A 13,649-nucleotide genomic window follows, 5' to 3' on the forward strand; every position below is an offset into this window, starting at 1 on the left:
AAGTTTCTGTTTTTTCAGGAAGAAATGAAATCAATTATGTGAATTCTAGCAACAGTATAGTAGTTTCTTTCAGATTTCTACTATTATGAAAATTCCGTACTATGCTACTCTAGATAAAGTTTTGAAATTAAGTCATTATCAGCTAAACTTATTTACTTTCAAATTTTATTCAGCAGAAATTACCTTGTTAAAGTTCAGTAGAAAAATGACAATATTTACCGATTGATGTAGTCATGAATCTATTCTGGAATGTCAGACTGAATACATTTGCCTCTTAAAATGTGTTTACAGAATTGTCATTAGTGTTTTGAGCTTATATTAAGAACATACTTACTTGAATACTCTGTAAACTCACACTAATTACGGTGTTTTAAAAAAATGTATTTTTTTCCACATTGCTTCTCTCTTTCAATTGTGTTCCCCTTAACAGTTTTACCATCTACTGCTGATTTATAAGCAGTGACAAGGCTATGTTTATCTGTGAAGAACTGTAAGATTTAAGAAGTAGTATTTTTTGCAAACTGTATTTCCAACCAAAACTTCAAGAGTCTGGAATGGATCCTAGACAGTGTGCATCTAAATTATTTATTAATCTGGAGCCTGAACTATGTATGTATTAAGAATCAGAAAGACTAATTATAGTCTGTGAAATGGATACAGCAAGATTCACAGTAGAGAAGAAGTAAAGAAAGGAATTTGGAGGTCAGAAATATACAAAGAACATAGTGATGGGCTGAGTTAATAGATACTGAATAAACAGTTTACAGATGAAAACTCTATTAAAATGATGGCATTATTTTGTGTGGATGTTGATGATAGTGCTAGAAGAATGGTGGAAGCAGAAATAATTTATCTGCCTTGGCTGAAGCTGCAATGCTGAGTGAGATCAGGAAGCAAAATGCATGGGTGTGTGTTCACTGCCAACCTCTGTCACTGAAGTTCTCACTTGCTCTCTGGAGCAAAGCACAGAAAACACAGGGCAGTTTTCAACAGACCATAACTCAAACAAGTCTGAACAGATTTTCATTGCCTAATATGACTGTTCCACTCCCAAATTTCAAAGATTTCTTGCTAATCACTGAAAATGGTTACTTTCAGCAGCTTTTACTTCTGTACACTGGAAAATTAATCTGTGTGTGAGAAGCATGTCCCAACTGGCAATATCCCATACAACGGCTTTGATTGCTGTGTGAGGAGGATGTGTCTGGTTTGAGATAAAGAGAATCTCTTCCTTACTCAGAGAAACCTATCTGCCATTTGCTAAAACAAATTGATATTACCTCCTTCTCAAGAACCTTTCTTTTCTCTTCTGCTCTCTTTCTGTCCCATCCACAGAGTTATAACTCTAGTTGTTTATATCAATCGCTGCATTAGAAAGAAGATGATGTTGTAAATAACCAAAGGTTTCTTTTCCTCACATCCAACTCTGATGTTTTCATAAAATACAATATCAGATCATTTATATGAGAAAATTACCAATCCATATTTTAATTCTTCTTCTTCATATGAATCTGCTGTTACAGATATCTGAAGCTTGTTGCCTTCCATTAGCAATTTAGGTATGAGCCTTTAAGCTGTAGTAAAGACCACAATACAACCACTTGAGGGAGAGGTTTATATGACACACCATGTGTGACATCTGGACAACCACTACCATAACTACCTGATAAACTAGCAGTTCCCTAGGGCTGATGGTCTCTCTATTTTGGGGTGATAGGAGATTGATCACAAGGCTCTTTCTTACTATAGTTCAGGTAAATTTCTGGACCGTAACTTGTCCTTACGTATTAACCTGTACCACATTCCTGGCACTCCCCCTGCAACTAATTACCAATGTTGGCCTTGCATGTTCCGTTTCATTACAAATTTGGCAAACAGAACTGGTAGGCCTAAACAACACAGAATAAGAAAAACTTATTATTTCATTCCTTATTAACTGGATGAACTTTTGAGTCATTAAAACTGTTCCAGAAAAGTATGATTCCTTATTCACATACTTGCAAACAAATGTAAAATTTAAAGAAATGTAAACCAGAGAAGGGGTACAGCTTTTCTGGAACAGTTTTAATGACACAAACATTCATCCATTTAAGTTCAGGCATACAAGCTGATCCATTTAACTTTGCATATTAGGTGCATTAGGGTATGTTTACACAATGCATTCTCTTATTTCTTCTGTGAAGACTTTAACTCAGACAGCTGTTAACTAGAACCTGGCAGCATAACATGGTTGAAAGTGCTAACACCAATACTACTGGTCCATAAAGAATGTCACTATATCCCGTATGAAGAACAGATGACTGTGCTCTATTTTCTGTAGTGACACAGACATTTACATTAGTTTTAAAAAGTTATTTAAAGATCTCAACTTACCAATAAAAATCTAGTTGCTATTTTGCATCTGTTTACTTTAATAAGACATGCATTTCCTGAGGTTTGCAGAATTACTAAGATACATACCTCCATCCTTAGATACCTAAAATACATTAGGTATCTAATGGATACCTAGACTACAGAAGATTAATATTATTTATAACATTCACTACATTTGACAACTCTTCTGTAATAAGGTTCTAGCATTATTGAATTATTTAGTTGTAATGATCTTGGCTTCAATAGCACTCTGCCCCCTGGGTTTCTTGATGATCTTAAAGGTCTTTTCCAACCCAAATGATTCTATGGCTATGATTCTATGATAAATGAACTCGTAAGTCCCCACAATAACTTTTTCATACATGTAAGGCAGTAACCTTATGCAAAGAATCAGGGAAATGTGAACAAAACTGTGAGGGTGAACAAGAACTCTTCACCCACAAGCAAAGTATAGGCAACATTAAGATAATAATGAGAATAACTGCATCAAATTGAAAGTACCAGGGATATATTACTAGTTTGATACACTCATGTAGGATTGAATTTAGTTAAGTCAGTGAGAATGGTGGCTGTTTCTCTTAAAAAAAGTAACAATGGGGACATAACAGTCACCATGATTATGTCTCCCGTCTTTCTTCTTGTCACCTCAAGGAGAAGCTGTGTTCCTTGGTAACAGACATGGATCTAGACCCCAAACCTGCCATGGGACTGAAACCGAATTATCTCTATTATTTTCATATCTGATCAGATTTCTCCCATAAAAGTGCACTCTTAGTGTAACATCTTAATTCAAAAGATCATGAAACAGGTAAAACTTGGTATAAGGCTTCTACTCTAAGACACTTCTGTTAGCTTAGTATCCAGAACCAACTGTAATCCATGAAAATATAGAGATATATTTCCCTAATTGTGACAGCCTTCCTGGCACAAGGTCTTATCTTATGTCACTGCAAGGTACAGTAGCTTTATTGCCACTCTTTCATTCTTTAGGTGACTAGTACAAGAACTACAACTGGGAACTAAGAGACTAAAATGGGAGCACAAAAGAAAGAAAGGTAGTAAGCAAATTAGACTGACGCAAGGAGATGCCAGTCCTGACTACATTACATCATGTTCCATACAAGCTTGTATTCTAAATTGTACTCTGTGTTTTAACTCTTTTTCCTTAGTACTTTCCTCAATATTCCTCAGGAAATTTCTGATGAAACTACTGCACAGTCAGGGTAATAACAGCTGGGAAACTGTCCTCAGTGGTTCACTGTCAATGTGGAAAGACAAATAGTATGGTCCAGGGCTTTTGCTACTGTTCTGTTTTCTCCTTAATGACTGTGATGTTGGAACTAATAGTGTGTTTCTAAATCTGAGAAAATCAGCAAAATGGAAGGACTTGGCATGCTAGGGAAAGGTGTGAGAAAACATAGAACAAAATTCTGGAAGACAAAGCGGGTCAATGGAGATGGCAGTAAATAACCATAGAAATACATCCTGGAGGAAAGACTAGACAGCCACCTGTTTCACAAAGGAGGACCTATGGGTGATAATAAATCAAAATAAAAGCCAACAATGGTTGCTATTGAAAACCACACATATTTAAAGATGAGTAACAGTTTACATTTAAAATAATTATTTCCTGCTTGCTAGTGGAAGGTAAGGCTCAGCATTGACTGTATCCTCTCTTGAAAGCCATACTTTAAAAAAGATATGAATTGACTGGAAAGAGTCCAAAGGAAAGCACTAAGAATGACCAAAGGTCTAGCAAACATATACCAGGAATAAAGACTTGACAGAACCTGGCTGATTTACTGAAGACAGTAAAGACATTATAATGGTCTACAAATGTAAAATATTGCTGCAAAGAGAAAAGGTACAAACTGTTCCACCACAGACAGGAAAAGAGTTAAGGGCCTTAAGGTGCAGTAAAAAAACCCCCTCAATTTAACACTAGGAAGGTTAACTATGAGGATAGTTAAACACTCAACAGTTTGCGCAGGGAGGCTATGGAATCTTCACCAGAAGATGTTTCTGAGAACAGGATAGGCAACCATCTATCCAGACTAGTTTAAATATAATTGATCCTGCCTTGGGGCAGGAAGATGGACAAGGTGACCTCTCTGTGTCCTTCACAGCCGAATGCTATATATTCTGTGAATTACAAGAGAATGATTTATTGTTGAAAAATAGTGCAAAGTTTATTTAATTTGCCTTTTAAAAGGACACAACCCGGCTTCAATTTTGAGCGTACTGTAATATTTAACAACTAGATTGAAGCTTACCAAATAATGCTTCTGATATAATCTGGCTTTGCTAGGCTCTAAAATACAGCAGAACCTCTCTTAGCTATCATTATCAATTACTCTCAAACTCAGCATGTCTTAGTATTAATTTCAGTGAGAGCACCTCACTTCCCAGCAAAGATTTAGCAACAACAAAGTTGCAACAGGACTTTACCAATACTCAATCAATCACACGTGTATTTACTAGTGTGTTATTGCCTCTATACAGAATAAGAAGTGAATGTACAGTTACCAAAATAAATCAGCCAAACACAGCTTATGAATCAAGATTATTGATTGCTTTATATACACTCTTTAACCCCCTCACTCCTTTAACTGTCAATTGCAATTGCAATTGTAATTTACAATTTTTCTCATCATTACTTATATGGTTTTCCTACACAGGCAACAGATCAGCCATGTTGTTGCAGCAAACATGTCAGTACAGTGCAATCTTGCCTCCCTCTGTTATTCATGAACTCTTCTGGTACAGTTGTTAAAAAAAGCCCCAACATTTTATATATCACATACACACTATAACTATCTTGCCCTTTAACTTATTGTACCATATTCTTTACTGTCATGGTGGAGGAAGAAATTGCATACTTTATTCAGAAGATATATGGAAATGCAATCGCAGTTAATAATGATGCTAATTATGCAAATTGATGACCATGCTTTTCCTTAAAAAGAAAAAAAAATCTGGCCATTTCTTATCTGCAGGACTTCATCTTTTTATGGCTGTTGGTAGGAATGATTTTTGTCACCTATTTTTCTATTAGAACCACATCTCACATCAAAGCATCTAAATATCTTTGAAAGTCACATCCTACATGTCTGAATACAGACATCTGAAGGCAAAGCATCCTGAAGAAAGTGAAATTCTGTTCCTCAGATGTAACCTATAAAAGTAGAATTATAAAAGTTTAGTTATGTTAGATACTGTATCATGGTCAGATTAAACTGCTGCTAACAAGATGTTAGGGGTTTGACTGTTTGACAATATGCTTTTTCTTCTTTGCTTATCATGCTGTGAAAGATGTTACAGCAGAATTGACAGTTATAATGTATAGCTTGCTAGCTGCAAAACAGAAAAGCAAAACACAGAAATGTGACTGATTTGAACTGCAGGAAACCATAATGGCCCTTTGATTTTTGAAAAGAAAAAAAAAAATATCTCAGAATGTAGTGAATGAAAGAAAAATTTAATTTTTCCAGAGGTTTAAAATTTTATTTCTTTTAAGTGTGTGTCATTCAGAGGTCATTCAAGTATTGTGTATTCTTAATTTTTGCCAGCAACTTTCAACAAATGGAATGCATGGTAGTTTGTATGCGTTACTTGAAAAATCCACATGCATGTGTGCATGTGTAAAAATAACTCAGTACTATCAATGGTAATTACATTCTTTGAATACAAGTTCATTAATGGTAACCTATTTTGCAAGAAGGCTATACATGCTTAGTTTTGTCTGTGTTGCAGCAGTCATGCCCACAGCTCTAACTTTCAATTTATTTTGGATGATATTTTAATAAATTTATCTAGTAAATTTGGCTAATGGTGTGGGTGGTGGTTGTAGTTTTTGTGTTAACTTGCTGGCCACAGCAACACTGAATTCAGTAATGTGTTGTGATGTTTATCTGTGAAACAAGATAAAAAATAAAATAAAGGCAGTGAGCCAAATTTAAATTTACAGCTCCGCTTACTGAACAATTTATAACACAACTGAAATTCTGCTGTTTTGTGTATCATTATGTGTACAGCTACAATATATTTCATCACACAAATTCAGCTCTATGCCTAATGCCATTTAAAGCCCACTGGTTAATATGATACACATATAGTCTTACCATCACTCAGTGTCACAGTGGATTGTCCATAAGCAGAATGGAACATATTTAGGGATGAATAATGTCTTCATACCCTGCAGTGCATCGGTGTTGCATAAGGCAAGTGCAAGTGCCTGCCAGTGCAAGGGGTACATGCAAGGGGTGGATCTGAAGCCATTTTGGCCTCCAACAGGTACATCCATGCCTGGAGTTGCCAGTGAGGTCTCAGTGATATACTGAGATTACTGACAGAAGTAAATATCAAGATTGGAAATTGGTTACACTGTAGGTTATAAACAATACTATAATGCTAACATGGAATTTATTAACATCATATGTTTTCTCTTGGCCCTAATGGTTTGACTTTTAAGAAATCAATGATAAATACTGTAATGTAGGTCACATTTCTCGGTGTATAATCATAATTATATTTTGTAAGCTATCATGGTGTAGCCTACTTCAAATAGTCACAACTTGACTCTTAAAAGGGCAACATTTAAACTTTGCACAATCACATTTTTTGGGAGTACAATTTCACCACCCATGACCAAGGTAAGAATGTTACAAACACTGCCACAAAATTTCTTCAATCCTTTTCCATAACAGTCAGATATACAATGCTGTGTGTAATAAACACATGTACTGCAAAATATGTCACCTTCCAAAATGAATTCTGAACTCCATTTAACAGTCTCAACCTGTTAACAGGGTGGAGAAAAGAGCAACATCAGATTCCTTACACTAAGGGCTCAAAGACCTAGAACACAAATATCTTGGTTGAAAAAAAATAAATTCATTGTTATGTCCTGCATTTTTGAAAAATATTGGTCAGATATGAAGAGCTACATACTGCAAATTGTAGTGAAAGGGGATCATGCTGCTGTTTCGCCTTCCTCATGGACAAGGTGAGGTACACTGACCTCAGGACTCTTCCTGCACTGAACAGGTTGTATACAATAATTTAAAAAGAAACTCAATGACTAAAGCTTTGAATTTAATCTGCCATATGACTGACTAAGTATTTCAGAACTGCGATAGCATTCACAATTCAAAAGTCACTAAAGCAAAACAGTGAGGAGACAATAAGGGAGTTGAAGGTGTCATTCCAAACCCAGACTCAATGTTACAAGGATGTGAGCTTACACAGAAACAAAAATCCAGGTGCTGTCTTTATTCATCCTTTTGTGAAGGGATTAATTTGGAAATTCTTCTGGAGAATAATGATATACATAATGTTGTTATAGAAAATTAATGCCTTAAAAAGATTCCTCTTGTACATGTGACAGGTGCAAATACTCCAGAATTGAAAGTTTGGAAAAGGAAGCAATTCCTTAGAAATTAATTTTAACAGTTGAAAGTTATTTGGGGTAAAGTCTGAGGGGGATGGGAACAAACTAAGATTATGACTACAATAAAGCCCTTGCATGCATTGATATTTTGTACTGACACAGTATTACTCTTGTCGTAGTTTAACCCCAGCCAGCAAATAAGCACCACGCAGCCGCTCACTCCCCCCCCCCCCCCAGTGGGATGGGGGAGAAAAATGGGAAAAGAATTAAAACTCATGGGTTGAGATAAGAATGGTTTAATAGAACAGAAAAGAAGAAACTAATAATGATAAGGATAACACTAATAAAATGACAGCAGTAATGATAAAAGGATTGGAATATGCAAATGGTGCACAGTGCAATTGCTTACCACCTGCCAATCGACGCCCAGTTAATCCCCGAGCGGTGATCCCCCCGCCCCCACTCCCCCCAGTTTATATACTAGATGTGACATCACACGGTATGGAATACCCCGCTGGCCACTTTGGGTTGGCTGCCCTGGCTGTGTCCTGTGCCAACTTCTTGTGCCCCTCCAGCTTTCTCACTGGCTGGGCATGAGAAGCTGGAAAAATCCTTTACTTGAGACTAAACATTACTTAGCGACAACTGAAAACATCAGTGTTATCAACATTCTTCTCATACTGAACTCAAAACATAGCACTGTACCAGCTACTAGGAAGACAATTAACTCTATCCCAGCTGAAACCAGGACAACACGATACTGACAAGGCTGTGCTTTAAACTATTGTGTAAGATACCATCAAGCTAAACTAACTATAGATTCCAGTTTGGCTAGTGTAACACCAATGATTTCTTCCAGTACAGTTACAATAGCCAGAGACCATTTTTTCATGTCTCTTGTAGATATAGTCATGTTGGCAGGTGTTTGCTGTAAGCATAGCTTTAATGTACTTTACAGACTTTTCAGGGGAAGTCTGCAACACAGACTTCAACATGATGTAGAAGTGGAAGACACATCTCACTTCTATATAGCCCAGATTTCAATGTTGGTTACGTATGATTATGCTGGAGAAAGAGTTTTTATTTTTCTTATACCTGTTTATGAAATAGCAGCAGCTTGGACAATGACATACAACTCAGCTGAGCATGCCCTGACACACCCAAGAAGAGGTCCCACAATTATCACTGTGCCAATATGACTTGAAAGGGAAACATGGATGTTTTTATAAAGTGCCTAAGCATATCCCATAAATTTGTGAGGGAATAAGCAGCCTTTTATGGCAAACCACGCAAGGAACGGTGTTGCTAAAACAAACCAAACAGCAATAAAGTTTCCCTTCTGACTTCTGATAAGCAATATAAGTGAACAATCAGATCCAGATTCTGTGCTACGGTGTATTTGCCTTGGCCTGGCAAATTGCCCTTGAAATGAACTCCCTGATAACAGGGAGGTTGTGCTACAGCGACTGTTCTGCCTACTGCTCTCTGTGATTAGGGATCGCAGTTAGGACAAGTGAGAAATGAAGCAATTGGAAAAGGGGATTAAAACTGTTTCAGACCTACTTTTGAGGAGGCTTACTTTAGCATTTTTTTCATCCTGTACAGTACATATTCTATAGCAATTTTGAAAACAGTATCATTTGAAAGTTAACATCTGCTTAGCTGGTAGCACCAGATAAAAGCTCTCATTTGTAATGAACAGGCAAATTTGTTATTGCCCCAGTCAATAGCTATTGACTTGGTAGAGCACTTCTGCTTATTACAATCAAATCCTTTTTCTTTTTTGTTCAATAGTCAATGACACTGTAATGGAAGGTACTGCTTACAAACTGATGCAATATATATCAGCAACTGCTAGAAGTTAATGTCTAATGGTTGCAAACAGGAAAGCATGTGCTAAGAACAGCATTACACACCTATTAGTCAAATTTACTGCATCCGATGTGCCTTTATAGGTTAGTGGAACTGTAATGAACATCAAATAAATAGTTTCTGTTGTTATTAATCTAAGTTTTAACACAAAACACCTTTTAATCATGCTATCATTACATAAATAATTTGGCTAGGACAAGGTTCTGTCTGACTTTTACAGCACACAGTTAAGAGGAAATTTCTGTCCCATGTTGGCTTGTGCAATCCTAGATTTAGGATTTAGTGAAATACAGGATAACTGTTCTTCTCCCAGCTGAAGCATTGTTATTCTCTAAATACCTCAGATGGGGCAGTATAAATGCAAGGCAACATCCTAAAGATAAACTGGCAAAAGAGAAGCATAGCAGAGTGCGTGTGTCCATTGCTCATCCTGCTTCCTAGCTTCTTCCCTGCGGCAGAGCAGTACTGCACAACTTTGTCCTTTACACTTTATATAACTTGCACTTTCCATGCCTTTGGGGAGAAATTTGTTGATAACTCATGTATTTTTTTCATTCTATAATTATTGCGGTATAATTGTTTTATTTTTTTAAACCTGCCTGACACAAAAATATTTCCTTTCAAACTTTCTCTACTTATTTTATATCTGAGATGCATATTTTTATAGAACAGTGTGAATATAACAGTAACACCTAGTATTTTTATATTACCTCTAACCAAACATTCCAAAAACAATAATAAAGTTTGTTGACTCCTTAGGGAAAAGCAGAACTGCTAATGATGACTTCTTGACTTACAGTTGTCTATAATCACTTTTCCTGTAGAACAGGAACAAATACTCTAATGTTGGAGCACTGATTTATCTGTTTGTTTCTGTTTTCATGAATGCAATCTTCATTTCTCTCTAGACTGATGATGAGACATTACAGAAGGAAAATTTATAAATGTGGCAAAGATTAAACAATCATGCCATTGCCAAGTACATTATACTGTACTCTGTGCACACCATCTAATTAGATTTAAACAATGTTCATAAATCACAGCTATTAGCCTTTTTCAGAAACGAGACATACACTACTAGATCCACCACATGGATCCAAGTCATACCTGTGGTACTGGTTCATAAACCGCCCATGTTGGTGAAGACTGGTGTAATTTAATTGCTGCTATATTGCTTATTATGAAGCAAGGAGCTAAATTCAGTTAAGTTCCTACATATTTACATCTCTTTACAAAAATCTCCAATGCTGCTCAGCCAGTATTTACTTGTGTTCTTGTTTGTTGTCAGCAGAGCAGTTACTGACAGGAGAGCAATGGAGGAGACTAAGCCATATCTTTCCAGAAGTCTGCAACGTAATGAATTTTGCTAGTCTAATAACTAAACAGTCCTAAATAATAATGAATTTATCCTGCAATACTGTGTGAAGAAAAAAAAATCCTCTTCATCTTAATTTAGAACCACAGAGAGACAGATTTGAACAAGGTCATCCCATAAACCTATTGAAATTCCATTCCAATGACATGAGTTCAGGAGCTATACTTTCCTCTTTGTTCTAGTATGTTGTGTCTTCCAGACATAGCTTTTGATATAGTAACAAGGTCAAAACAGGAAATATTCATAACATATTTACTGTGATGGTGAGAGGACATCATTGTTTTATACACACAACACTTGATCTTTAAAAGAAAAATATAAATACTGCAAATCAGCAAACAACATGGCTTAGTTGAGGCAATGATTAATTTTGAGAAGAGTATAACTTAGGAGTTTTTTAATTAATTACTGCAAAAATTTGGCATTAAAGAAATTGCATGCATGTTAATAAGACTTTTTACTTAATACTTAAATGATAACTAGATATTTCAGCATTTCAGAAAAGTCTATAACACTGCTAAAAATGCTAGATTTCAGAGGCAAATTTTGGGATTTTGGGAGCTGCAACAGGTATAAAGAGTAAGACATTTCATAGATTATTCTGGAATTTTAGTGAATCATATGCAAGTGTACAATAAGTTTAAAAGAGTTTACATTTTATTTCTTTAAAATAGGAAATTGATCTCTTCTGGTACCAAAATCAGTAAAACACAACCAAATGAATAATGAGTGCTTGTGGGAAAAGAAGAATATAGCTGCTACCTTACAAAACGATTTGACTTCATTGTCAACTCAGTTACATTTATTGTTTTCTCTACTGTATTCCACTTGCCTACAAGCAAACTCTACAGTTTATTTCATAAGAACCTGTAAAGACTTTATTAGAGTGAGGAGGATTTTCACTAAAAAATTAAAGCAAAACATTTCTAATTCAAAACAGATAGGCTATGCATTTCCTATTATGGTCCCAAGCTCTGCAGTATCTACTGTCACTTTATGATCTGGATGATTTCTGAGAATTGTAATCCACATTGAACGTTGAACTAATGCTTAATTTTGATACTAAATGACATAGAATGGGGAAAACAATGAAAAAATATTAATAGTAACTTACTTTTTGTAACAACTCCTTCAAGGCGAATTATATTTGGGTGATCAAATTGTCCCATGATACTAGCCTCTCTCAGGAAATCTCTTCTCTGCCTGTCCACATAGCCACCTTTTAGAGTTTTAATTGCAACAGGTATCTCTCTTTTTCCTGGTGTCTTCAGACGTCCACTGCATACTTCTCCAAACTCACCTTAAATAGGTAAAATATTTGTTAGATCATTCACAGTGTCTGAAGAACTACAGTACAGTTTGTACTGCTGAACTTAAACACCTTATTTTTCAAAATAACCTTCAATAGCTGTCTTAAAAGCTGTCTTTTTTAATAGTTCAGAGTTATTTGTACTTGTCAGTGAAACAACAATGCAAAAATATTCAAGAAACTCATACGTCCTGTAGAAGTAGACAGAGAAATAATGGATGGAATATTCAGGCTCCCAAGTTTCATCACATCTCAGAAAAGTGAAATATTCGGCATTACTTCACAGCAAATAATCACCTTTTCTTTGTGCCACACCACGAGATCATGGCGACTTGTACTTTCACTGCAACAGCCAAACCATCTGCCCTCCACAGTGTGGTTCACCTTGCTTTACTGACACCCTGAGACTGAACTCTGATATCAATATGTTTGTGATACAACTGAGCATGCTATGAGGAAGGAATGTAATGACACTGAGATTTTAATTCTAATGGTGACTGTCGTGGTTTAAGGCCAGCCGGCAACAAAGCACCACAAGACCACTTGCTCACTCCTCCCCCCCCCCATCCCCCGGTGCAATGAGGAAGAGAAAATATAAAGAAAAGCTCATGGGTTGAGACAAGGACAGGGAAGGATCACTCACCACTTATGGTCATGGGCAAAAAACAGACTCAACTTGGGGAAAAACCAAAATCGATCTAATTTACTACCAATCAAATCAAAACAGGATAATGAGAAGTAAAAACCAAATCTTAAAACACATTCCCCCCACCCCTCCCTCCTTGCCAGCTCAACTCCACTCCTGATTTCATCTACCTCCTCCCCTGCAGCAGCACAGGGGGACAGGGAATGGGGGTTGTGGTCAGCTCCCCACACCTTGTCTCTGCTGCTCCTTCCGCCTCAGGGGGAGGACTCCTCACTCTTCCCCTGCGCCAGCGTGGGGTCCCTCCCACAGGAGACAGTCCTCTATGAACTTCTCCAACGTGGGTCCTTCCCATGGGCTGCAGTTCTTCACAAACTCATGGGCTCCAGCATGGGTCCTTTCTGCAGGCCGCAGTCCTTCAGTCACGCACTGCTCCAGCGTGGGCTTTCCCATGAAGTTGCGGCCATCTTGGGGGGCCTCTGCTCCCCTCCATGGGCTGGGGGGGACAGCCTGCCGTCCCGTCCCACCACGGGCTGCAGGGGCATCCCCTCCTCCGGCACACCTCCTCCCCTCCTTCCTCACTGACCTCGGTGTCTGCAGAGGGGTTCCTCTCACGTTCCAATCCCCCACTCGCTACTGGGTCCCCTTCTTCAATCTGTTCTCCCAGAGGCGCGACCACCGTCGCTGA

General features: G+C 37.2%; 1 protein-coding gene across 5 annotated transcripts in view; it reads right to left on the reverse strand.

Moving 5' to 3' along the window:
* Positions 1–13,649, reverse strand: part of EPHA6 (EPH receptor A6) — a 529,864-nt gene that overhangs the window by 105,196 nt on the left and 411,019 nt on the right. For all 5 annotated transcript variants that reach the window (XM_069785494.1, XM_069785492.1, XM_069785496.1 and 2 more), the window contains one exon: positions 12,124–12,309. In XM_069785494.1, the coding sequence (XP_069641595.1) occupies positions 12,124–12,309 (186 nt within the window). The remainder of the gene's footprint in view (positions 1–12,123; positions 12,310–13,649) is intronic.

The sequence above is a fragment of the Haliaeetus albicilla genome, chromosome 6 (genome assembly GCF_947461875.1).
Source record: "Haliaeetus albicilla chromosome 6, bHalAlb1.1, whole genome shotgun sequence".
NCBI classification, from domain to species: Eukaryota; Metazoa; Chordata; class Aves; order Accipitriformes; family Accipitridae; genus Haliaeetus; species Haliaeetus albicilla.